The sequence below is a fragment of the Trachemys scripta genome, chromosome 4, assembly GCF_013100865.1.
Source record: "Trachemys scripta elegans isolate TJP31775 chromosome 4, CAS_Tse_1.0, whole genome shotgun sequence".
NCBI lineage: Eukaryota > Metazoa > Chordata > Testudines > Emydidae > Trachemys > Trachemys scripta.
The window spans coordinates 23,561,761-23,587,598 of NC_048301.1; the positions used below are offsets into that span (position 1 = coordinate 23,561,761).

Here is a 25,838-nt window from a genome sequence, read left to right on the forward strand (position 1 = left end):
ACAGAAATAAAATCCACTGGCCTCCTCAACACCAAAAAAAAGGAAGAAAAAAAAAAGTCAAACGAATACTGGCCAATTTAAGTGAGCTTGTCTTCATCTTTCCCCCAATGTGCTCTTGCCACTCAGGCAGCAACTCAGACTATATCCCTGATCCTACGTCCATTAAATTGGAAAGGGAATTTTTCCCATGGACTTCAGTGAGTGTTGAATTATGCCCTATATTATCCCACTCTCCCACCCAAAAGAGAATATCTCCTCCTCCCACAAAAATAGCAGAGCACAACTCCCAGATCAGGCATTCTCCTCCTCTCCCAGTCCTGCAGTGAGATGCCACATTCAGATGAAAAGGTGGCCCAAAATGGCACTCTGCCTGAGGAGGGAATTGAATGTAGGTCTCACAGGTGAGTGCTCTAACCATGAAGTAATAAGGTGGGCACCTCCTCCTCCATTCAAAATCTGGCAGGGACCCTGCTAGGCAGCTTTTGAGCAGCATGGGTGAGATAGGCATTTACCCACCTAGCTCGCTCTGAGGCTTAGGCAGGAGATAAGGTGTCCAGATGCCTAAAATGAGGCTGCAGCACATGTGCCCAGAGGCAGAAATGTAGGCACCTAGGGACCTTTTACAGTGAAAACGTAGGTGTCAAGTGAGTTTAGGTACCTACAGGGTTAGGCAGCAGCCCAGCACGATTTTTGTAGATTGCAGTGGCACCTAATGTGGAACTTACACACCTACATACACTCTAAACTGCCTGACTACAATAGAGGGGTTCCCAGCTCTGGATTGCAAGCAGAGACAGGCACCCAATTCTGTGAGAGGGGTGGGGTTTAGCCTTGTGGTCCGCATCGCCCATTGGCTAGTTGGGCAGTTTCCACACCGAGTGTGCTGCCTTTTGTGGATCCCATTCTTAGTCGCTATTCATTGTAGGAGCTTAGGCACCTAAGTCAGGCTTTTTGGATTGCAGACTTATTCCTGTGATTTCCTCGGTGCCTAGAAGTCAGGCATTGCAATGCTGAGGATCTAGGCCTTATAACTGAAAACCAACATCTTAAAACCTATAATCAGGTTTTTTTATTATAAAAAATATGAGCTCACAGGAGCTCATAGGTAACCAGTGCAGGTCCCCAAACATAGGTGTTGTGTGTTCTCTATCAGGCTCCCTAGGGGGCAGCCATATTCTGCAGCACTTGCCAATCAATTTAATGTTTAGCTCCGTGCAGAGGACATTGCAATAGTCTAACCTAAATGTCATCTTTGTTATTGACCTTCTAATACAAACCCCCTTGCCAACATGGGAGGTCTGCAGCCAAAAAAACCCCACTCATTTCCATGCATAAAAGCTTTTCAACAATTTGGATTTAAACAATGATTACTATTCCTACCAAAAAGCAACAAAGAGTCCTGTGGCACCTTATAGACTAACAGATGTATTGGAGCATAAGCTTTCATGTGTGAATACCCACTTTGTCAGACGCATGTGTCTGACAAAGTGGGTATTCATCCACGAAAGCTTATGCTCCAATACATCTGTTAGTCTATAAGGTGCCACAGGACTCTTTGTTGCTTTTTACAGATCCACACTAACATGGCTACCCCTCTGATACTATTCCTACCAGTAGTAATATGGTAGCAACCAGAGCTCCAGAAATCAGCATCGGGGGCCAGTTGTGCTCGACATTATACAAACACATGAGATGACATAAATTCACAAAGTTTACTATGTAATTTGAAATGCATCTTAATAATAAAAAAATACTTGGTGCTTTTTCTGTTCCCTTCCATCTGAGCATCTCAAAAGTGGCTCGCAAAAGTATCAGATTAAGCTTTATGGCACTCTAATGAGGGAGGGATAGTAGGTAAGCTGTCATGGGAGAAGTGGGAAGGTCCTCTCATGGGTTGGTGACTGGTTAAAAGATAGGAAACAAAAGGTAGGAATAAATGGTCAGTTTTCAGAACGGTGAGAGGTAAACAGGGGTGTCCCCCAGGGGTCTGTACTGGGCCCAGTCCTATTCAACATATTCATAAATGTTCTGGAAAAGGTGGATAAACAGTGAGGTGGCAAAATTTGCAGATGATATAAAACTTCTCAAGATCGTTAAGTCCCAGACAGACTGTGAAGAGCTACAAAGGGCTCTCTCAAAACTGGGAGACAGGGCAACAAAATGGCAGAGGAAATTCAATGTTGATGAATGCAAAGGAAAACATAATCCCAACTATATATATATAAAATAATGGGGGCTAAATTAGCTGTTACCACTCAAGAAAGAGATCTTGGAGTCATTGTGGATAGTTCTCTAAAAACATCCACTCAATGTACAGCAGCAGTCAAAAAAGCTAACAGAATGTTGGGATTCATTAAGAAAAGGATAGATAATAAGACAGAAAATATCATATTGCCTCTATATAAATCCATGGTATGCCCACATCTTGAATACTGCATGCAGATGTGGTCGCTTCATCTCAAAAAAAGATATATTGCAATTGGAAAAGGTTCAGAAAAGGGCAACAACAACTATTAGGGGTATGGAACAACTTCCGTATGAAGAGAGATTAATAAGACTGGGACTTTTCAGCTTGGAAAAGAGACAAGTAAGGGAGGATATGAAGGAGGTCTATAAAGTCATGACTGGTATGGAGAAAGAAAATAAGGAAGTGTTATTTACTCCTCACAACACAAGAACTCGGGGTCATCAAATGAAATTAATAGGCAGAAGGTTTAAATATATATATATTTATATTTTCACACAACGCACAGTCAGTCTGTGGAACTCTTTGCCAGAGGATGTTGTGAAGGCCAAGACTATAACAGGGTTCAAAAAAGAATTAAAGTTCATGGAGGATAGGTCCATCAATGGCGATTATCCAGGATGGGCAGCGATGGTGTCCCGAGCCTCTGTTAGCCAGAAGCTGGGAATGGGCAACAGGGGATGAATCACTTGATCGTGACCTGTTGTGTTCATTCCCTCTGGGGCACCTGGCATTGGCCAGTCAGAAGACAGGATACTGGGCTAGATGGACCTTTGGTCTGACCCAGTATGGCCGCTCTTATGTTCTAAATGCAATTATTCCCACTTTACAGATGAGGGAAACTGGGACTCAACAAAGTAAGTCTCTCACCTAAATTCACACATTAGGTCAGTAGCACAGCCAGAAAAAGAGCCCGGAACTCTTTATTCTCAGTCCTTCATTTTAACTATACAAACCATCCCCCTAGCCCCTTGAATAAAACTAGAAAACAAAGCACCAGACAAGTGTCTGAAGGTCAGTTACTTTCTCTTGATGCTAGCAAAAACTAGCAGCTTCATGGAAGCAATGAGATCAGCCCCTCGTGGCATGCAGTGACCCCTCCAGCTCACACTCACAGCAGCGCTGAATGGCCCTGAAAGGAGCTGTGTCCAGTCTCCCTTGACTGCAGAGTCTTGTTTGAGGGTAGTGGTGTGGGAAATCAAGTGATATCCCATAAGACACCACCCCATACACCAGCATTCCACACCCAAAGAAAAACCCCAGAGGCTAAACTTTAAACCAGTGCCACTTAAACAACCCAATTCATGCTAACTGCAAAAACACGGGGCTATTAATAAGATATGATTAGAAAAAGCAATTCTGGACCCCAAGGTAATTTTTTAATCTCACAATCTGGGATTTACCACTGAGTGTCCCGGGCTGCCAGGAAACATGCTTTGACTGCATTATGTGCATTACATCCATGAGAATGTAGCTAGAAAGGGCTTTTCCTGCAGCTGGCATCTTGCACACCAGGATATAGTCAAGAATGAATCACTGGATTCGCTATGATTCTTCATACTGACGCTCCCCGGGTTACGCAAGACCTGACTTACGCAAACTCACACTTACGGAAAAAGTTCCATAAACCAGAAATAGGATTTTCGAGTTGCGGAAATTTTTGCGTAATGCGTGGGTATATGTTTCCGACTTATGCAAAATTCGAGTTACGCAAGGCTTTTCGGAACGGAACAATTGCGTAAGTCGGGGGGCGTCTGTACATTTCATCAGAGATTATTATGTATCCGTGTACATGACTGATGGCTTCATGTAATGGGCAAATCAAAAGAATATGAGTGGAAGTAGGGGAAAAGTAACACAGAGTAACCAACAGTTTGGTACTTTGAATGTTTTCCTGGCTATTTGACAAATAAATCCTGCTAACAGTTACATTTGCATTTACCTATTTTTAATTTTTATCTATTGTATATTTAATACAATGGTTAATCAATCAATGATGTTTAAAGAACTCATGATTAATAGGTAATGCTTTCAGTGTGAGATTTCGGGATGCTGAAATTTAAGTAAAATTGATCTTAAAACCTTGGGATTGCAGAATTGTTCTGAGTTTTCATTCTCTAGTTTCAATAAACAGGAGCCCAAAGGGTTAAGGAGGTTCAATGCTATTGGTATGACAAGTAGGATTCAAAGGGTCTATGCTAGATAATGATGATTAGGAAACCAAAGGGCTAATAACATTCTATGCTATTGATATAAAAGAAATCAGGAAGGTTAATGAGATTCTATGCTATGAATAAGCAGGAGTCAAAGGGTTAACAATGTCCTAGAGCATCTATATTGTAAAGAGAACTCAAAAGGGCTAATTAAATTATAGGCTACTGATGTAGTAAGCATGAATCACACCTTTATATGGTTCAAGGCTACAGATATGGTAAGCAGGAATCAAAGAGTTAATAAACAGGTTCTATGCTACAGCTCTGGTAAAGAGAAATCAAAGGGTTAACAAAACTCTGTGTTAGAAATATGGTAAATGGGACTCAAAGATCTAAAGGAGTTCTAAGCAGTGAACTTGCTAAGCAGGTATGAAAGGGTTAATGTACAGGCTACATGTACTCAGCTGCTAATTGTAAAGACAGAATATTACTTGGAAAAACTAATTTGATTACCCAAAACTCCTGCTAAGGACGCTATGCTTGTGGCCATTCCATCTGGCAAGATATCTGTGAAACAGATTAATTGAACTCAAATTAGCGTAAGATTAAATCACTTGATTTCAACAGCCAGCAGAATCCTTCCATAGTGCTTACCATGCACAGGCTAGCTCTGCATTTCAACTTTTTCCTATGAAATCCAATCGGCACAGTAACCTGTTACTTGCTTTTTCATTTTCTGCCTCAGCGCTACAACTGAGTCATTCTGTTGCCCATGGCTCCTGGGTATACAGTGTTTCTGCAGCGTGCTGCATTATTTCTGAGTTAATCTGTCCATGTTATTTTCTGCTAATGCAGATGTGGGGTTCGTTTTCTGATGCTTTGTAGACACTTGTCAAAAGCCATTTGGAAAGCCTAAACTATGCATAAATCTGCCGAGTGAATGTTTTCCTTCATTCACTTGCTCCTATTATTTGATTTCTTGTAGGCCTCTGCGACAGAAATGGAGAAAATAAGGTAAGTCAGACAGTTTATTTACATCTCATTATAGACACGAAATATTCTAGTGCACAATAGGTGATATAGGGCCTTGAAAAATATTTTGCTTAATATGATGGGTGTGAAATATTGGATTGCATGATAATGTGGCAGAGGAGAGCCGTGGTTTAGAGACAATAGAAAGTGAATGTGGTTCGATTAGTAAATCTGTTTTGCAGACATGTTAATTCAGAAGGGGTATTCTCCACACAAACATGTTTTCATTACCAGATGCAAAGTATATTTGATTATATAAATGTTGTAGTCACTTGTCCATTTATTGCAAGAGTATGCCATTCTGTTTTAATGAGAAAGGTGGATCAATAATTTATGAAAAATCTAAAGAAACTATAGGCTTGAATTCAAAGCATCTAATTACTGTGGTTTGTTTCAATGTAATGCTGTAATATTGGTGTTCATTTCTGTTTTATATTTCTTGAATACCCAGATAAAGCTTGTCTCTTCTGTGTTTCAAATGTTGTTATACTGTACCAGCTTATGAGCACAGCTCCCTGCTTTAAGCAAAGGGAGATGGCTTTTATAAATATATAAGTTTCCCATCTCATGTCCGAGTGTAAGCCTGCTTTGGGGGATATTGCTTTTGTACGTGTTGCAAAGAAAAAAGAGAGCATTAATTGTAGCCATTTTTAATCAAATACAGTCGGCTAAAGACAATCCACAAACATCATCAACCGATATATGGAAATGCTTAACTATTGATTATCCTTAAAGTATTTTTACAGGGCTTATTTTCATGTCCAGTTATATCTACTAGACTCTCAATTTGTTTTCAGTTAGCAAGCCCAAATTCCTTCTCAGGACCTGCTGAGGCAGTTTGAACAGCAGGGCTAACTGATAAAGCACAAATCTTAGATTTATTAACTTTAAAAAGGCTACTAAGTTTGTTAAGCAAGCGAAGGGAAGTTGCAGTACTCTGAGAACAGCTAGGGAAAGGCAGTAGTGCGCAGTTGTAAGAGAACCCAGAGGTTTGAAGTTAGCATTTGGAGAATTCTGGGCAGGAAGCACAACACTGTCCCTTGCTGGAATTTTAGTAGGAAAAGAGTGGGAAGGATTAACTCCTACGGTACACTTGATCAAGATGCATGTTTTGGAAGTTCCTGGTATAATTTATTAATTAAGTTGGTGCTGATTTTACATTTCTATGCGGTGTTGTCTCATGGGAATCAAAGTGGTATAATTTATCAGCTTGATAAAACACTCGTGTGATATAGTGTGGTTATTTATATAGAAAAGAACATAAATAAATGGCACAAATCCTCAAGTCAATGCGAGTTTGGCCTGAGTAAAGACTGAGTAAGAACCTTGGGATTTGGCCCAGTATTAAACCAAACTTTGACTGTATTGAAACAAGCATCTGTGACATATGCATACCCATATTTTCATGCACAAATTGGTTAACCGCGCAAGCAAATAATTGTTTATGTACTTGTGTGCACAGATATGGGGACCGCTACAAATACTTCCCCCCAACCCCAAGTCTGTCTTGGTGTCTGCTTTTAATAAACACAGCTCTGGCTGTATTTGCAATAATAGGCTGTGGAGCCTAGGAGAAGAATGAGTTCAGAAATATATGCAACAAGGGCAACATTTTGCTCTGAGAAGAGATATTTAGCAGCTGACTAGCAAATATTAACCTGAGGACATAAACATTTGGGGAATGGATGTTGCAGCTGCTATCCACATAGAACTCCCCCGAAGTTAGTTACTCTGTGCATGGATCTGCTACAAAGTCAGCCCAACCCCTAGCAGCCCAATGTCACCCCACTGAAGTAAATGGGTGTTTTGCTATTGACTTCAGTGGGAGCAGGATCACTCTGTACGCTAGCATCTTGATATTTGTAGCTTGTTGTTTACACTTGCTGTATATAGTATTTTACAAAGCAGACATTTGTTCCCATTCATAACTCATCATAAGCACCCTCTGCCCACGAGGGGCTCAGAAGTAGGACAGTCGGCCAAGATAGGTGGTCATTGGCAGAGCTACTTGGGGGTGAGTTGCACTGCCTGCTCATGCCAATCATAGTTGTCTGACACCTGAACACAAACTAAATCCACCTTCAGCATTTTAAAAAATGAAACACGTTAAAATACTACAGTGCGGTCACTTTAAAGGTTTGGTAAACTCACAAGCCGTGTAAGATCTTGCCTTCAGGAGCTGTAAAAGTGTCTCTCACACACACAGGTGGAGTGTGCTCAGAACCTTAAGGCCAGTGCCCTTGGTTTCATCAGGACTACAAGGCAGTACTGCTTGTAGCTGGGAGGGTTTCTGACAGCCGGCATGTGGGGACAAGTACAGTATCATGGTGGGAACCATTCCTATCCTGCCTTGCCTGTGCACTCTCAATGTGCTCTGTCTCTTCTGCTACCAGCTCCAGTCACATCCACTGGGTGGTAAGATGCAGAGGGAGGTGTCATATATCAGCAGCTGGTGGCAATGTGAACAGCAGCTGAGATAAGGCAAGTGAGGAGAATAAGAGCCTCAGGCCACTTTTTTGGAACTAGGGTGACTGAGGCAGAGCTAAGACTTAAGAAAGCGGGAGGAAGAAGGTGGGGCTTACACCAGGACACAGAGGGAAAAGTGGGGGAGAGAGAAAGAATCACATGTATCTGGATCTCATCTGACTGAGTTTCCTCAGGGTGAGCACTAAAGGTTAAAAGGGTTCTTGCATTCTATTCCCCATTTCAAAAATGAGCCTTTTAAGTATCAAAAATAAGCACAGGGACTTCACGCTTCATATGGCCCACTCAAACGGCAGTCCTTGGGAGGCCAAATATGTGAAGATTTTAAAACCTGTTCTTATAGAAGTCCTACTGTATTTGAGCAAACCCGATGCATCTGAAGTGGCCTTGAGGAATGGTGCAGTAGGTTCCATAAGACAGACAACTGCTGACCCAGGAATCTACCACACTTTGGAATTATTGCAGTGTTCTATTGGCCCAGAGCACTCGACTAGCAGAGGTGCACCATAGTCCTTTCGGACAGGGGTAGGAGGAGAAGGAGAGTGGGAGATTTTCAGAATTTAGTCTGGCATGTGGAGAACTTCCCACAGAAGTAGAAGCATGCTATTTTTCTGTAAAATTTCAGCTAGAAAAATAATTGCTAAATGAAATCTTCACACTGTGACTAATTCTTAGCGGTATAGAGTAGCGTTTACAATAGCTAGAGGTACCAATATATTAGGCAGGAAGTAAGGCTAACTACTAATCACAAACCTCTTGGGGATCAGCATTTATGTAGGTTGGGTGTGCATGTTTATCCAGACACTTTAAACATTAATTACTGCTGAATACAATCTTTTAAGCACAGTTTTTAGATTCATTGCTCAAATGTGTCTACCAAGAAGGGCTGAAAGTTTCAGACCTATGGTATGTAACAAAGTAGAGTTTTGAAATGTACATTATGTTCTGTTCTATTTAGGTTACTACTGTGGGAGCTGAGTGCCAGATTTTCCGGGTGATCTATAAAATTTAGCATAAATTAAATACAATTGTATTTAGCATTACTTGGTTGTTTTTTTTCCATGCTTCCAGCCTTGCACATTCATGGTTTTTGGTGCACTAAAATGTGGCCACTCAAAAGATTGTGCATGCAGATCCAGAAGTCAAAACTGATTGACAGTATGGCCAGGACAGGGAGTCAGGACTCAGGGGTTCTACTGCCTAGTAAGCCACAGATTCATCCCCTTTTGAATTATAGGCTAATAATATTTTCCTACTTTGCAAGGAAATGATTGTGAAGCTGAGTCTAAAAACTCGTTTCAGATCCTTGGCGAGAAGATGACCACCTCAGAATACAAAGTTATTTTATCTGTTTTCAGCCCTAACTCAGTTTTTGATACTATCCCGTGTGGGAAAAGCTATTTTTCTCTCCAGGCAGGGCCGGCTCCAGGCACCAGTTTACCAACTAGGTGCTTGGGGCGGCCACACCAGAGAGGGTCCGGCTCTTCGGTGGCAATTCGGCAGTGGGTCCCTCACTCCTGCTGGGAGCGAAGGACTTCCTGCCAAGGTGCCACAGATCGCGACCGCGGCTTTTTTGTTTGTTTGTTTGTTTTTTGTTTTGCGGGGGGGGGTGGCTGCTTGGGGCAGCAAAAACCCTGGAGCCAGCCCTGTCTCCAGGTAATCCTAGTGAGATCAATAGGACTATTTGTTCAGTCGGGTACTGTTCAATGTGAGTAAAGATATCAAAGTATATCCCTAAATTTAAAATGGCACTCCAGACACACCAGGAATCAATTCTAGATCCACACAATGCAGAAACAGGATTTATTGTATGTCCCTATATGGAAGGTTTAAATAGATGACTTCCCCTGCTAATTCCTTTTTTGCACCTCCTATTCACATCAGTGGTATAGCAAGATCATGACAAGTAATTAGTTTAATCATAGTGCATGGAGCAGTGGTTGGTTCTCTATTGAGGTTTTTATGTTCTTTTTAGTATTGGTCGTAATCATTATAAAAGTAATAGGACTTCTATGACAATTCATCAAAGGAACTCAAGTCAGTCATTTCTGTAAACCGCCTAAAGTCTCAACAACCCTGTGAGGGGAGCAGGTTCTGATCCTCAGATTTAAGATGACAAAAATGAGATGAACTGATTTGCCCAAAGTTCACACTTACAGAGCCAATGATAGAACCACTCTATCTTGAATTCTCATACTGTGCTTTGTAGCTGGATATTTGAGCTGATCTGGGATAACTGGTGGGTCTGCTTATTGATTCGTGCATTTTTAAAAGATAGCCAAAGACACCAGAGCACTGGAGGAATGCTCTTATTGTAGTTGAGTAAAAAAACTGAACACACACATGCATGTCCACTAGACCATGCTGCATTCCCAGCACTTGTTACAGTTCTCTTCACATGCTAATGCATACGCTTGCCTGCCACTAAGTTCCTTCCATTCTGCCTTGTCCTCCTCTGTAGTTTGCTCTTTCTCCCACCACCCCTCTCATTTTTATTTTATTTTTTTTAATAAGAATTTCCCCATCGGACAGCACCAGCAACAGCGAGAGCCCTAGTGTAGACAAGCTTCTGAAGCCACTGGTGTTCCTAATGCTGTGTCATTTAATCCTGCTCACAGGAGTTCTAAACTGCCCAGTTCTCTCCGTCTCATCCCTGACACAACTATCCCTTATAAATCCTCGAAGAGACAGGCTGAGAGCTCAGGGAAAGCCTCACAGGGCTGAAGGAACAGCATGTATTAAGCTCTTATACTATCACTGCTGCAGACAGGTTTTTTTCATAGACTCCAAGGCCAGAAGGGACGATTTTGATCATCTAGTCCAACCTCTTGTAGAACACTGTAGAGCTTCCCCAAAATGATTCCTAGAGCATAGCTTTTAGAAAAAAAACATCCAATCTTGATTTAAAAATTGTCAGTCATGGAGAATCCACGATCTTGGTAAAATTGTTCAAATGGTTAATTACCCTCTCTGTTGAAGTAGCAGTTGCAGTTTGTTGCTCTATGGCTGGGAAAAATCCTATTGCCCGGAAACGTGGAACAAGCAGAAGTGATGAAAGGCAATTAAAAGCATCCAGCAAGCAGAAAAGTTGACAGAGAGAACAGGACAGGATGGGGCCAGGTTGAATGATACCAGGTAGAACAGGGGAGGGTGGCCACAGGAGATGACTAGGAGTGGAACAAAGACCCGAACTGATTCAGGGGTGAGCTCTGTACTGCTAATCTCCTGTGGAGCACTACAGTGAGTCACAGAGGAAAGGGGTGTGCCTCCTTGATACAGCCTTACAGGTAATGCCTGGGGATAGAGGGGTGGGAAGAGACAAGGAATAACAACCGAACATTAGTGTTAATAGAGCCGGTCCAAAACAATGGGAACATTTTTCACAAAGTTTGAGACGCCTGTGTCCCTTTTTGTGGTTGAAGTTTTTTTAAAACCAGTTCTACAGCTGGAAAAAAAATTGTTCAGGAAAGTTATTGTTAGAAAATAGATCTTTTTCTTCAATAAATACAAATTTGGGAAAATTTTAACCAGCTATAATTATTTAGAACTTAGACTGGCAGTAGTGCCTGAGCCTCATCTGTCAGTGCGATGATCAAAGGTGTCTGGGGAAATGCAGGTTAGCAGTCAAGCCAGAGTAAGTTGTGTGGAGTTTTACCAATTTGACATCAGCACCTGCAACAAGAAATTTTTCTATGATTTTCAGGAAAAGATTGCAAACTCTGGCCCACAATCAGTTCAAAGGCAGTAACAGTCCAGTTTGCTAACCAAAACAAAGTAGGCTCTGTTATACTATTAACTATGATGTAATTACTTGTTGCTGCTACAAAACAATTTGATTAGAGGAAGGAAAGACTCTATTACTTTGTTACAGCCATTTACATTTGCAAATTTAAAGGCACCTCTACGCTACCCCACAGTTTGCTCTTTTGGCACGTGAATAGCAGCAATCACCAGAGAACTGTGCTGTAATTCCTGTGAGCAGATGCTTCCGGCACAAACTAAAAAGGTTCCTAGTTCACATTAATGGAGTCCGGTTTGAAGAGGACTCCATTAATGTGAACTAGGAAACTTTTAATTTGCACTCACAGTGTCCACACAAGGGAGTTACAGCGCAGCACTTTGCTGTTCACACTCCCAAAGTCTGAACTTTGGAGGAGCAGTGTAGACATGCTTCTAGTTTTCACTGACAAGATTTAGGCAATTCAATTTGCAAATTGCTCTATGATTTACAGCCCAACTGTTAAATACAGTTGAATATGTCCAGATGGAATGACTTTTTTTAAAAAAGGCCAGAAAACAGCAACCCACCACACACACCCATTTTTTTTTGCGCGGGGGGGGGGGGGTTAAAATAAAATCTAACAGGACTGAAATTATTTAAGGTTATAATGAAGGACCAAGGCCAAATAAGGGTATAGTACACAGCACAAGAGAGTATTCTAAGGAATCAGAAACAGGTATAGACACACTTTCCAGAATTCATGTCTGAAAGATGAAATAGTGTGTGTAACTGAACAAAGCATAAAATGTTTTTTCCAATAAGGGCAGCACTCTTGTAAGCTGCTATAGGACCTTTAAAGCTGATTCCCTGCATTTATGTGACCATTCTGCCTCTCAGGTGAAGTGTGTCACTTTGGCTCGACAAAGCTCTTGTTACTAGATTACTCTAAAAATAACGATACCAAAAAGTTTTCCCATCTTGTTTAACACCACTCATGATTTTAGTTCTACAGAGTCTTACTGCTAATTGGCTATAAATGGCCTTCATCTCAGATCAATGTATACTAACTCATGGTGTGAAATTCTTTATAGAAGCATTTGCAAAGGTTCTTAGGTTTCTTACTGCACTTGCTGATGGATCCACTGACAGCTCTATAGCTGAGCAAGAATCAGCATACGTCAGATTTGTGCAAAATGGGACTTATTCTCTGTTGACATATGCTTGGAATCTGGGGTGGCTAGTATATAACAGACAGGAAACCACTTAGGACTGCTGGTGATCAAGGGAGAAGAGCTCAAATGAAAACTGATTGATCTGAATTCAGATGAAGAGCCCTTCTTTACTGCCACAGCAAGTGGCATAAAGGTCAAGTTTGAACAAGACACTCCACGAGTTGAATTTGTAAAGTTCATCAGCTACAAGTTGGGCTTGCTATTCTGATCTCAAAAGACTATCTTTAAAAGTTAGACTTTATTTTATAACATTTAAATTTTACCATTTAAGTCCCAAAATGCTATGTGATCTTCAAGCTTTTGCTGATAGCATTGAGAATAGGTCACACATGCCTCAAAGATATCTACCATGTATCAAAAATCATCATTTGGCAGTCCTCCATTTGGACCAACCATATTGCAGTAACTGAGTCAGGAAGTAGCTTAATTTAGGGGCATTCTTAGGAGATCCAAGCAGGCAAATTGGTGAGCATTGTTTTACTTCATGATGGAGTTTATCACCATTTTGACAGATGTCTATCTCAAGGAGATGTTCTCTTCCTAAAAGCTAGAAGGTACCATGCAGTACTGAATGGCAATCCTGGTCCTTTCTTCCTTCTTAAAAATTACCTTTAGGTATGGGAAATTTGAAGGGCTAAATATTATTTATGGGTTTTTAGAGACAAATCTGGGGGGGGTTTCCTTCAGATCTTTATGCTTAATGTACCATTTAACATATAGCTGTTAGATTTACTACGCTATAGCGAACACTAACATGGCTTCCAAACTTAGATTCCAGAGTGGCCTACAGATAGAGAACATTGAGCAGTTATAGTAACGTACACTGACAATTTGCTAGACCACTTAACATAAGTAAGGAGGAAGACGAGAAAATGCTACATCAGTGGTAGCATTTAAATACAACTTCAGAGGCAATCAGATGCACTAGAAATGACATTACACATGTATCTTTAACAGAATTTCTAACCACCAGGACACCTGCAGGATGTATTACTCATGGTATAAATATGGTTCTCATTCTGTAGCAATGAAGTGGTAGAACATGGGTTTTTCACAATGAATTTAATCAAAAACAAGTACATACATACACACGCAAAGCATATTCCAAGCTTTCATACAGATATAAATGGACAACCCAAGTATAAATGCTTTGCAACCCCACTGGGTTATTCTCTAGTGACCAGAAGTGGGAGTAGTAAAAAAAAAAAAAATGTATTCATGAACCCAGGCACAGTGAGTACCCAATAGCAAGCAATAGTAGTGGAGGACTTAGGCAAGGACTGTTTTGCATGATCAGAGCTAGATTTCAAAGTGGATGGATATAAAACATAAATGGAATGCAAAAACTGGTTGAAAGACTATACTCAGAGTAGTTATCAACAGCTGGCTGTCAAACTGGGAGGATGTATCTAATGGGGTCCTGCAGGAGTCTGTCCTGGGCATAGTACTATTTTATATTGTCATTGATGACTTGGATAATGGAGGAGATAGTATGCTAATAAAATCTGTGGGTGACACTAAGCTTGGTGGGGTTGATAGCATGCTGAAGGATGAGATTAGAATTCAGAGTGATCTTGACAAATTGGAGAATTGGTCTGAAAAGATGAAATTAAATAAGGTTCAAAGCTTAAAAAATAAGGGGAAAAATAAAATAGCACAACTACAAAATGGGGAACAACTTGCTAGGTAGTAATGTGGCTGAAAGGGATCTGGGGATTATAGTGGATCACAAATTGAGGACGAGTCAACAGTGTGATGCAGTTGTTAAAAAGGCTAATATTCTCGGGTATATTAACAGAAGTGTCGTATGTAAGACACTGTGGGTAATTGTCTTTCTATATTCAGTACTGGTGAGGCCGCGGCTGAAATACTGTGTCCAGTTCTAGGCACCACACTTTAGGAAAGATGTTGACAAACTGGAGAAAGTCCAGAAGAGAGCAACAAAAATAATGAAAGGTTTAAAAAACCTGACCTAGGAGGAAAGGTTAAAAAACTGGGTATGTTTAGTCTTGAGAAAAGATTGAGGGGGGGAACCTGATTGTCACAGTTTCAGGGCAACTGCAACTGTACTCCCCACCGTGGTCCACTAAGGGCATCCACTTTAGGTTTCCAGCTCCCAGCTGTCACCTCTCTTGGGCAGAGATCTGTCTCTCTCTCCTGCCTGACCCAGAAATCTTCTGGCTACACAGCTCCCTGCCTTACATTGTGATATCCTCAGCAAGCCAAGCTGCCTAAAAAGGCCAATGCCTCCACTTTGCTTTCTCTTTGAGGGCTATGACCAATGTAGTGTCCATAGTTATAAGTTACCACACAAGTTCTTTTAAGCAAGCACATTTTCTGTTAAGGTAGAAGCATTACAGAGAAAACAGTTAAATAATAAAATAACCTACTTTCTTCATGCCTGGCCACTTTGGAGATTAGTACTACTATTCCAACATTAGAAAAGAATCTGAGTTATCTTCCCTTCAGGAGTTTTGCTGGACTCTGAATGCAAAGGTTTGTCTTTAAGTTGTTTCTGAGATGGACTGACCCATGCAGTTCAGAATACCTCAAGGGCTAGTCAGGGCTGTCAGGTGACTTCAGCTCAGAGGGGTTGAAGGTGATTGTAAGTCCCTTATGAGAGGATTGTTACTGTTCCTGAATAAATTTTGAAGTTACTAGTCTGTGAATATTCAGTTTCACTGTCCAGGCAGGCTCCGTCATCACATGTGATAGATCCCAGAAACAATGCCTTTTGATTGCTTGTAATGAGTCAACTTCCTGACTGCTTTTGTGCAGCAAACAGCTGCAAAATATCCATATTTTGTGCATTTATTACCATCTTGTACCTTTGGCTGCACATGCACCACTTGGGCTGTGAATCTTCCCATATCTTGTGCATTTAGTCTGAAAGCCTTTGTAGTTAGCCTGGAATACGTCCCTCTTCGCCTCAAGGGTCTTATGATAATTACTTTTACCACTTACTCTGTTTGTTTATAGCGTCTAAGTTTCTGATTTTTCAAGTTTGGCAAGTTGCTCTTAATTTTCCTGTTTCACCAACTCAGACTGCTTTTTGCTATTTGAATAGCTATGTGCAGGGTTAAGTCTGTTTTAAAATGTAGTTGCTGTGAAAGATCATCATCTGCAAGCTATATGGCTAATGTATTTCTAGTATTTTCATGTTTTGCAGGCCCCAAAATCAGTTTTCAGACAACGCATATAAAGCTTTGATAAAAGATTCATATTCCCCTGCTTGTTGAATTCTCTGGTGGAAACATGGCCTTTCATAAGCCACATTTCTCTGCGGTATAAAGTATGCATCAAACCTAGTCAGAACCCTTTGACAGTCATCTTTGGGGGTCTTCAGTTAAAAAAAAAAAAAAAAAAAGATTTAAAGATATGCTCTGCCTGCTTCCCCATAGCATAAATTAAAGAAAATACCTGGGTGTCTCCAGTTTCCTTATGGGGGCGTTTCTCAAACTGGGGTCGCCGCTTGTGTAGGGAAAGCCCCTGGCGGGCCGGGCCGGTTTGTTTACTTGCCCCGTCCGCAGATTCGGCCGATCGCGGCTCCTACTGGCCGTGGTTTGCTGCTCCGGGCCAATGGGAGCTACTGGAAGCGGCACGGGCCGAAGGACTTACTGGCCGCCACTTCCAGCAGCTCCCATTGACCTGCAGCGGCGAACCAAAGCCCCGGCCCGCCAGGGGCTTTGCCTACACAAGCGGCGACCCCAGTTTGAGAAACACTGCCTTATGGAGTTTGGTTGCAATGAGAAATTTTGCAAAAAATGTTGCTTTCGAGGTGTTCATTCTGAAAGTCTGTGAAAGCTGAAGTTCTCTGGGGCATTGGAGAGTGGCATGTTGATGAGAGCTATCCTGCAACCTTTGTTGTCTTTTTTCCCTTCCTCTTGTAACCTTTGTTGTAGCTTTCCTTTTCTTTTTGTGCTCCTCTGGCAGTTAAGTTACCTTTATTTCTGACATCATGTCACGTACCAGATATAAACTGGTTACAGAGCTTCCATCTTAGGGACATATGAATGTGTGTTCTCTTTAAGATACCTCAATGTACTGGTGGTTACTCTAGCTATTACCAGCTTAGGTAAAGTATGTTGCACATGGTGCCACCTAGTGGATGTACAGTATAATATTGTTTAGCATATTATCACAGCTTTCATGTGATGGGAAGGGAACAGCCAAACTCAAATGTCATGGCTAGACTGTGAGGGAGGAGATGAATTAATTTGATGTTTTGGACCAGATTCTCATTTTTGATTACACTCCTTTGCACAGCTCGGGTGGTGCAGGGGTGCCAGATCTGGAATTTCATAGACTCATAGACTCATAGACTCATAGACTTTAAGGTCAGAAGGGACCATTATGATCATCTGGTCTGACCCCCTGCATGCTGCAGGCCACAAAACCGTCCCTACCCCTTCCCTGGACTCTGCTGTTGAAGTCCCCAATCCTGTTTTAGGTGGCTTCAATCGGCAGAAACCCTCCTGCTAGAGATCCCTGCCCCATGCTGCGGAGGAAGGCGAAAAACCTCCAGAGGCTCAGCCAATCTGCCCTGGAGGAAAATTCCTTCCCGACCCCAAATATGGCGATCAGTAAGACCCCGAGCATATAGGCAAGAGTCTCCAGCCTGACCCCTGTCAGCCATTGTACAATTTACCTACCATTGCTTGGTTTTCCTCGACTACTATGTTTTACCATTAAACCATTCCCTCCATAAATTTATCTAACTTAATCTTAAAACCAGACAGGTCCGTCGCCCCCACCGTTTCCCTCGGAAGGCCGTTCCAATATTTCACCCCTCTGACGGTCAGAAACCTTCGTCTAATTTCAAGCCTGAACTTCCCCACGGCCAGTTTATATCCATTCGTTCTCGTATCCACATTAGTACTTAGCTGGAATAATTCTTCTCCCTCCCTCGTATTAATCCCTCTAATATATTTAAAGATAGCAATCATATCCCCCCTCAGCCTTCGCTTTGTCAGACTAAACAACCCAAGCTCCTCTAGTCTCTTTTCATATGACAGGTTTTCCATTCCTCTGATCATCCTAGTCGCCCTTCTCTGCACCCGTTCCAGTTTGAGTTCATCTTTTTTAAACATGGGAGACCAGAACTGCACACAGTACTCCAAATGAGGTCTCACCAGCGCCTTGTACAACGGAAGCAGGACCTCCTTATCCCTACTAGATATACCTCGCCTAATGCATCCCAAGACAGCATTGGCTTTTTTCACCGCCACGTCGCATTGTCGACTCATAGTCATCCTGCGGTCTACGAGGACCCCTAGGTCCTTCTCCTCTTCCGTTACTTCTAACCAATGCGTCCCCATCTTGTAACTAAAATTTTTGTTAGTCATCCCCAAATGCATCACCTTACACTTTTTACTATTAAATTTCATCCTATTTCTGATACTCCAATTCACAAGCTCATTCAAGTCTCCCTGCAGGATATCCCTATCCTCCTCCGAATTTACAACGCCTCCCACCTTCGTATCATCCGCAAACTTTATCAGCCCACTCCTGCAATCGCTTCCGAGGTCAGTTATAAATAGATTAAATAAAATGGGTCCCAAAACCGAACCTTGAGGCACTCCACTAGTAACCTCCCTCCAACCTGACAGTTCACCCTTTAATACGACCCGCTGCATTCTCCCCATTAACCAATTCCTTATCCACCTCTGGATTTTCATATCGATCCCCATGTTTTTCAGTTTAACCAATAATTCCTCATGGGGTACAGTATCAAACGCTTTACTGAAATCCAGGTATATCAGGTCCACCGCATTTCCCTTATCTAATAAATCCGTTACTTTCTCAAAGAAGGAGATCAGATTCGTTTGGCACGATCTGCCCTTCGTAAAACCATGTTGTAATTTATCGCTATTGCCACTAACCTCCAGGTCCTCAAGTAGTTTCTCTTTCAGAATTTTCTCTAACACCTTGCACACTACGGATGTTAAACTAACAGGCCTGTAGTTACCCGGATCACTTTTTTTCCCTTTCTTGAAAATAGGAACCACATTAGCTATTCTCCAGTCTAACGGGACCACCCCCGAGTTTACAGATTCATTAAATATTATCGCTAACGGGCCTGCTATTTCCCGCGCCAATTCCTTCAATATTCTCGGATGAAGATCGTCCGGTCCTCCCGACTTAGCCCCATTAAGGCATTCAAGTTTTGTTTCTACCTCGGATACGGTAATCCCCCATCCTGAATGCCCCTCTGTAGTGGTGCTCATTGGCCTCATTGAACACCGATGCAAAATATTCATTGAGATATTGCGCCATGCCTAGATTGTCTTTAATCTCTTCTCCGGCAATAGTCTTCAGCGGTCCCACTTCTTCTTTCTTTGCTTTCTTCTTATTTATGTGGCTGTAAAACCTCTTACTATTGCTTTTAATTCCCCTCGCTAGGTCCAACTCTACTCGGCCTTTGGCCTTTCTCACTCTATTTCTACATTCTCTGACTTCGCTAAGGTAAGTTTCTTTACTAATCCCTCCCCTCTTCCACTCTTTGTACGCTTTCTGTTTTTTCCTAATCGCCCCTTTGAGTCGGTCGCTCATCCAGCTCGGTCTAAATCTCCTGCTTTGTAATCTTTTTCCCAGTAAGTACAACTCTCATTTGGTGCAGAGGTGGTGGCGCTGGCTCCTACACCACACTTAGGGAGTGTGTTGGGGAAGATGGCAGGTAGGACAGGGCTCCTTTATTCTCAGTTGGTGTATGGTCATTTAGGAACTATATGCAATTGGAGTAACTTAGAAAACCCCCTAACTCCTGGCCTAGGGTATCAGAGCTATAGCTGGCTCCCAAACCCCTACTCCCTCCTGCTCTCCTGCACTGAGCCCACAAGAGAAACTGTAACTCAATATTCTTTCCAGGGAAAGCAAATACATACAAGGCTACAGCACTTAAGAGGGATACTGCTAATAAGTGCCATTTATCTAGATCAGCCTACCTAAGTAGTGTGTCTTGCATCCTCCATATATTGCAAGCAATTCTGGGTAATAGGTACATCCTTTTAATAGAAATGTATCCTTTTACAGTTTGATATTCCTGTTTCTGTAACCATAGACTCATCTGCTAGCCTTTTACCGTAGCCTACTTGTAAACTTGGCAAAGTCTCAAGACATTTAGTTAGGAAAACACAGATTGTTTTTGCATGCCAAGAGTTTCTAAAGGTTTTCCTTCTAGACTATAAAGCTGCATGTTATCTACCTAAATATAAAAATGAAAGCATTCCTCAGGACAGGTGTCTCCTTAACTCTGGCATATCTTCTGTGTTGGTGTTTGAACTTTCATCAGAAAAAAAGGTGCCTATCAATTTTTAGTGGAACTGTATGTATATTGCTGTGGATTTCCATTCTGGAAGCATTTTACTTCAGAAACGGAAATCGGTTATACAGGTGTTTAAAAACAAGTAAGAAAAAGGTTGGCTAAAAAAATTATTATAATCCAGAAACATGTGGCAGACAATAATTAATTGTCACTGGTTGGTGGGACTAGAAGGAAACCCTCAAGTAACATTGTAGATATTGTGACTGTAAATAGACTTTGGCAATAGTTTTGTAGTTAAAATTCCATTGAATGCACTTCTGGTAATGTTGTATGGACCTGACCTACCCTATTGAGTCTTTGCATTCCCATCTCCAGCCCATGAAAGAATCCCTAAATCTTGCTAAAATATAAAAATGAGATTTGCCAATATTTTTCTGTTTGTAGTTCCTACAACTGTGAGCTAATGATGACAATGACCGGCAGAGCTAGCATCCTGATTCAGATGCCAGTGTGGATTAGCAGTGTCCCTGCTCCTTATTTATCTTTTATTATATATTGGTATCCTGAACATGATGTATTCAAAATAGCAGAATCATGATTCATCATTCCCACATCCTCAGATGCCTTCTGCATTATTTCCTAGAATGACAGCTACTTGTCGTGGGATATCTAGCTCATTATGTACAGATTTGCTAAAAAACAAACAATAACTTATTGGCTTGGGCAGACCACACAAAGTTAATTTGAGATCAGCAAACTACAGTTGTGCAGAACATAAGCTGAAAAGGACTCCAGAAACCAAGTTATTTCCTAATCTAAAAGAAGAGTTACTACAAATCTGAGGATTCAGTGTGATATCACTGCCTAAATATGCATAAATAAAAGAGTATTTAGTTTCTATATAGTAATTCTGTCATCTGTATCTGTAACGGTTTGAAGTCTTGCCTGTTAAATGTATGTATGAATTGGAACTCACACTAAAGTATGCCCAAACCAACCTGAGTTTTGTATAGCAAGTCTTTGCTAAATAATGTATGCGCTCTCAAGACCATAGTTAACTAATTTCTTTGTTACTGGTCACCAGATTTATCTAGCGGTTAGCTAAGTTAAAGCGAACTAAGACAGAAGACCTTATAGCCATCAGGCAGAATCAGCAAACAGAGGAGATGCCATCCATTTACTTGGGGAAGCTCTTTCACATAAAGCAATTGGCTGCACTTTCCATTCTTACTCTGCCAGTTTTCTTCAGCACTGGCCCATTAGGGCATTGGCTTACAGTCATGCTTTAATTACTGAAATTAAGACCAATCATGTAATGCAAAAAAGTGTAATGGATGCTAGTGTAAGCAAATATCCACCGAGTTTGCCCAACTTTAATCACTTAGGGCCTGATTTTCATAGGTGCTGAGGCTCCACAGGACCCGTTGACTTCAGCTGGACACTGGAAAATTTGAACCAATGTTTTATATTGTAAAGACTATGATGTATTTTGCTTTAACCACAAGACCTAGCAGTCAGCTGATTGGGATTTACTCCCAAGTTCTGGCAAATATTTTTTTCTGTACAACCTCAGGGAAGTCACAAAAATTCTGTAGGTTTCTCCAGGTGATATTTACCAACCTCATTGGGGCACTGAAGAGCCTTCAGTCCATCAATGCTTGTAAAGAACTTGCAGATCTTTGAATGGAAAGCTCTGTCAAAGTGCATATAATTGTGTTTTTTTCTGAACTGTTAATTCTGCATCTGACATTTTAACATATTGCCATATTAACCAGCAAAAGTCCTGTCCATGAACATGTCTTCAAAACTTGTCTTTATAAACTGGAAATACAATGGGATTTGGGTCATCTGCTAACTAGAAGTAGCAAAGCTCTTACTTGTAGTTTAAAATGTAGTGTAAATGAACGTAAAACTTGTTTGCAGTCAAAAATAAGAAGAAAGAGCCTTGACTGGTAGAACTATAAGCATACAGGAATTGTTTGAAAGGAAAATTGGAGCCATTATGCTCAGCCTAGCACTCTGAAAGCTCAAAACTGCCAGATATTTCTAACTGTGAATAAAAGTGGGAATTATATTTTTGAACAATAGGCCTGGAATCGCTGCTTTATTACTTCTGTTCTATGCCACTGTAATGCCATTGAAACAAACTAGATCAAAATTTGCAAGCCTAGCACTGGGTAGTTCATGGAACTCTAACTAGGGTTCATTGTAATCAAACTTCAAAGGTGAACGTTCACTACCCTCATCACCTCCCACTACTCCTCAGCACTATTCCTAATCTTCTTACCTTATACACCTTTACGAGCATCCTGAGGCTTGTTGGAGAGGGAGGAAGGAGTCCAGTTCTGAGGAAGTGGTTCATTTGCTTCCTACTTGTACAAGTCAGACCATGTCACCCCTCACCCTCCCTGATTTTGCCTGGCTACCCAGGAAGCAACGGGAACTATTATTGCTGAGAGGATTCCAGCCACCTATTACCAAGGGATATAAGAGTTGAGAGAATCTCCTTGCGTTCCCACCCCATCACCACAGTATCCCATTCAGGGTTTTCGCGGGGGGGAAAGTAACAGAAAAAAAATCTGTTTCTGGGAAATGTTAGACAAACCTTTTTTATGAAGGTTCATTCCATGACTATTCAAAGAGTGTATAACATTGTCTTTGGACTATTAAACAAAAATATAACTAACTAGTGAGATAATTACATTCATTCTGGAGCATAACATAGCTCAAGTCTGGGAGCTGTTGAGGACATTTACCACAGTGAATTACTGAATTGCTTTTTGTAGTTTATTCTGTTAAAATGGGGCACTAACAGAACTGTGCTACATTTTTTCCTTATTGACTTTTCAACATATCAGATTCAGGTGTATGAACAAAAGACAGCAAGGTCAAGTTATTAAGGATTCTGAAGCCCAGTGAGCTGTTGTGTTCAGTTTATCCACTCCTACCGTGTAGATAATACTTACATATAATACAAGGGCGATGGGAAGCTTACCTAATCAATGCTGGTAAAATGCTTTGACAGTCGTCAGATGAAAGATGCTAGATCAGCATGCAGAGTACAGTATTAGCAGAATAAGTAATAAGAAGGTGATATTTAAGTGTAGATGTTACATGAAGTATTGCAGTTGCAATTTTAAATAAATGTGCAGCATGCCTTTTACAATATCCTTCATGGGGCATTGGGTGGGAGTGTGGGGAAGAGACAAAGATAGATCAATGATTATTCTCTGTAAAAGTACCTTTCACTTTCCTCTCTGACTCAGCACGTTGTTGGATTGTTTGGTAGACACAATAATGTTTAGCAGTTATCTAGAACCTTTCACCTTCACAGTGCTTTAAAAACATCAGCCACGTCTCATGACTCCTCTCTGACTCATGCACTTATTTTCCTCCATTTTAAAGATAGGGAAACTGAGACAGAGAAGCTTTAAGTGAGTTGCCCAAGATCATACAGGGAGTTTGGGTCAGACCCAAGATTAGAATTCAGGAGTTTCTGGTTTTAACTTCTCTACCACTGTATCTGAAGGAGAGAAATAAAAATCCAACCTTACTTTACTGAAATGAACAATACCACATTACTCTGGTAAATGGAGCTCAGACCCACACCAAACAAAGCATCCCCTAAAAGTAAATAATAATGCTCTAGGCATTCCTGGCTCCTTTCCCCAGTGCTGCCTACCTGATCCCCAGTCCTCAGGACAGACTCCAACACTCTCTTATGGCAATAGGCTCCTTCCCTATTGATCTTTGTTTCCAAATGTTATGGCTTACTGGCACCCCCTCAGCCAAGGCCCAGGTGCACACACCCTTTCTTAATCCATCCCTGAAGGTAAGTAGTCCCTGTGAAGCCAATGGGAACCCTTGTAAGGGTTTAGTTGGGGATTGGTCCTGATTTGAACAAGGAGTTGGACTAGATGACCTCCTGATGTCCCTTCCAACCCTGATATTCTATGATGGGCTACTCACAGCTGTAAGGAATACAGGACTAGGCTCAAACTGTTTAATGGGAAAGCTCGTAACTATTCAGTAATTTTTCAAAGGGCCAAATTGCTGATGTAAATGGGCACTACTCCACTAATGCCAATAAAGTTACTCCTGTTTATCCCAGTGGTGAATTTGGCACCCTTTCTCCAAAACAGCTGAAGCCCTAATGATTTATTCCCGTCCTCTTCCTGTGTGCTAAATTTATAGTCAACCAATCAGGGAATAGAAGAAATACCATGTGATGAAGGTGATTAATGTAACTACACTCATAACTTTCCTTTAACATCTATCATTTCGAAAATTAGAATTGCCCTGCTCAAGCTATCTCTTTTCCACCCTCCTCTCTCCCTTATGTATTTATACCACCCTAATCGCTGTTGTGTCTGACAGCACACGGCTTCTCTCTACCATGATCCTGACCCCACATTCAGGCAACAGCAACAACTGCGTGAACTGTCTCTACTCTAGATTTTTGTGTGTTTAGGGCTTAAGATATTTCAACACGTTCGAGCAGCACGCCATCCAAAGGTTTATTTGCCAGTGCATATTAAACAAAACCTTAACTTTTCAGCCACGAGGGTGCTGAAAGGCCAGGGTTATTGGTTAAAAATTTGGACAAAAGACAAGTTTTGAAGCTTATCTAGTCTATTGATCGGTTAGAAAAGTGGATAATTGTTAGTGACAGGAGCTACATGAAATGGGCTGCTCCAAGAGGAGCCAATGATAAAGGACTGTTGGGCAGACTAAGATAGTAATACAATGCAACTTTCATCATCATGCCTTCTTCAATAGAGGGTGACAGGTAGGATGTAGATTTAGCTTGTGTAACAAGGTAGGGCAGGGCTCTCCTACAGTGACAGGGAACTGCAGCAGCATTGGGGTTGCACAGTTGGAGCATGCTACCCTTTAAGAAGGCATTGAAATCCTGCAGAAAATGCTGACTGAGTCCTGCTGATTCACTGTGACACATATAGCTCATTAACTCCACCTTGCATACAAGACAGGTGGGAGGAGCTGTTTGGTCAATGGGAAGTGGGGCTTAGTACATATGTCTTCAGGGAAACCTCTAGAAAGAGCCAAGCTAGGGACGAAAGGTTAGGATGAGGTTTTTGTTTCATTTCTCCACAAAGCCAAACCCCAAGAAGAGGGTGCGGGATTAAATACTATGTGTGTTGATTCTCTTCAGGGCAAGAGGGGTACGCCAATAACTTACAAGTAATAGTGGTTAACCTTGCCTTATATGATGTCTTACCCGCCATATTCAGGATATCATGCAGAGCTCCGCATGGAGATGCTGGCAATGTGGAGAGCCCTAAGGGTCAGTTACTCCCTGCCCTGAGGAATTACTCATTGGGAACCATTGTCTCTCAGCTTACAGGAGGAAGATCTACCCAGCAGCCTTGAGAAGGTGGAAGAACATTAGATGGGCTAGAAACATCCTGGTCCAGCAGGAAGTTTGGATGGAGCCCATTTGAAAAAATAGTCACATGTCAAATTGTTAGCAATTCTTCTGATCTATTTATGATTCCTCTGACTTAAATGGATGTGGATAATGGTGACCTTCAGCAAATGGTTTTGGTTGAACTCCATGTCCCCTCCTGTATTCTACCAGAGGGCAATGTCTTATCTGCAGCACCACAGCTATGGGACATGTATCATGCACAGCTGTGGTGCAACAATTCCCCTGACATCTGATGCTAGCCAGCTAAGGAGGAAAAGC

General features: G+C 41.5%; 1 protein-coding gene across 4 annotated transcripts in view; it reads left to right on the forward strand.

Moving 5' to 3' along the window:
- Nucleotides 1–25,838, forward strand: part of BEGAIN (brain enriched guanylate kinase associated) — a 244,766-nt gene that overhangs the window by 61,206 nt on the left and 157,722 nt on the right. For 2 of the 4 annotated variants that reach the window (XM_034769824.1, XM_034769827.1), the window contains exon 2: nucleotides 5,384–5,412. In XM_034769824.1, the coding sequence (XP_034625715.1) occupies nucleotides 5,399–5,412 (14 nt within the window). In that variant the 5' untranslated portion in view covers nucleotides 5,384–5,398. Of the gene's footprint in view, nucleotides 1–5,179; nucleotides 5,413–25,838 lie in introns of those variants that run through there. The other 2 variants (XM_034769825.1, XM_034769826.1) reach the window with 1 other exon arrangement.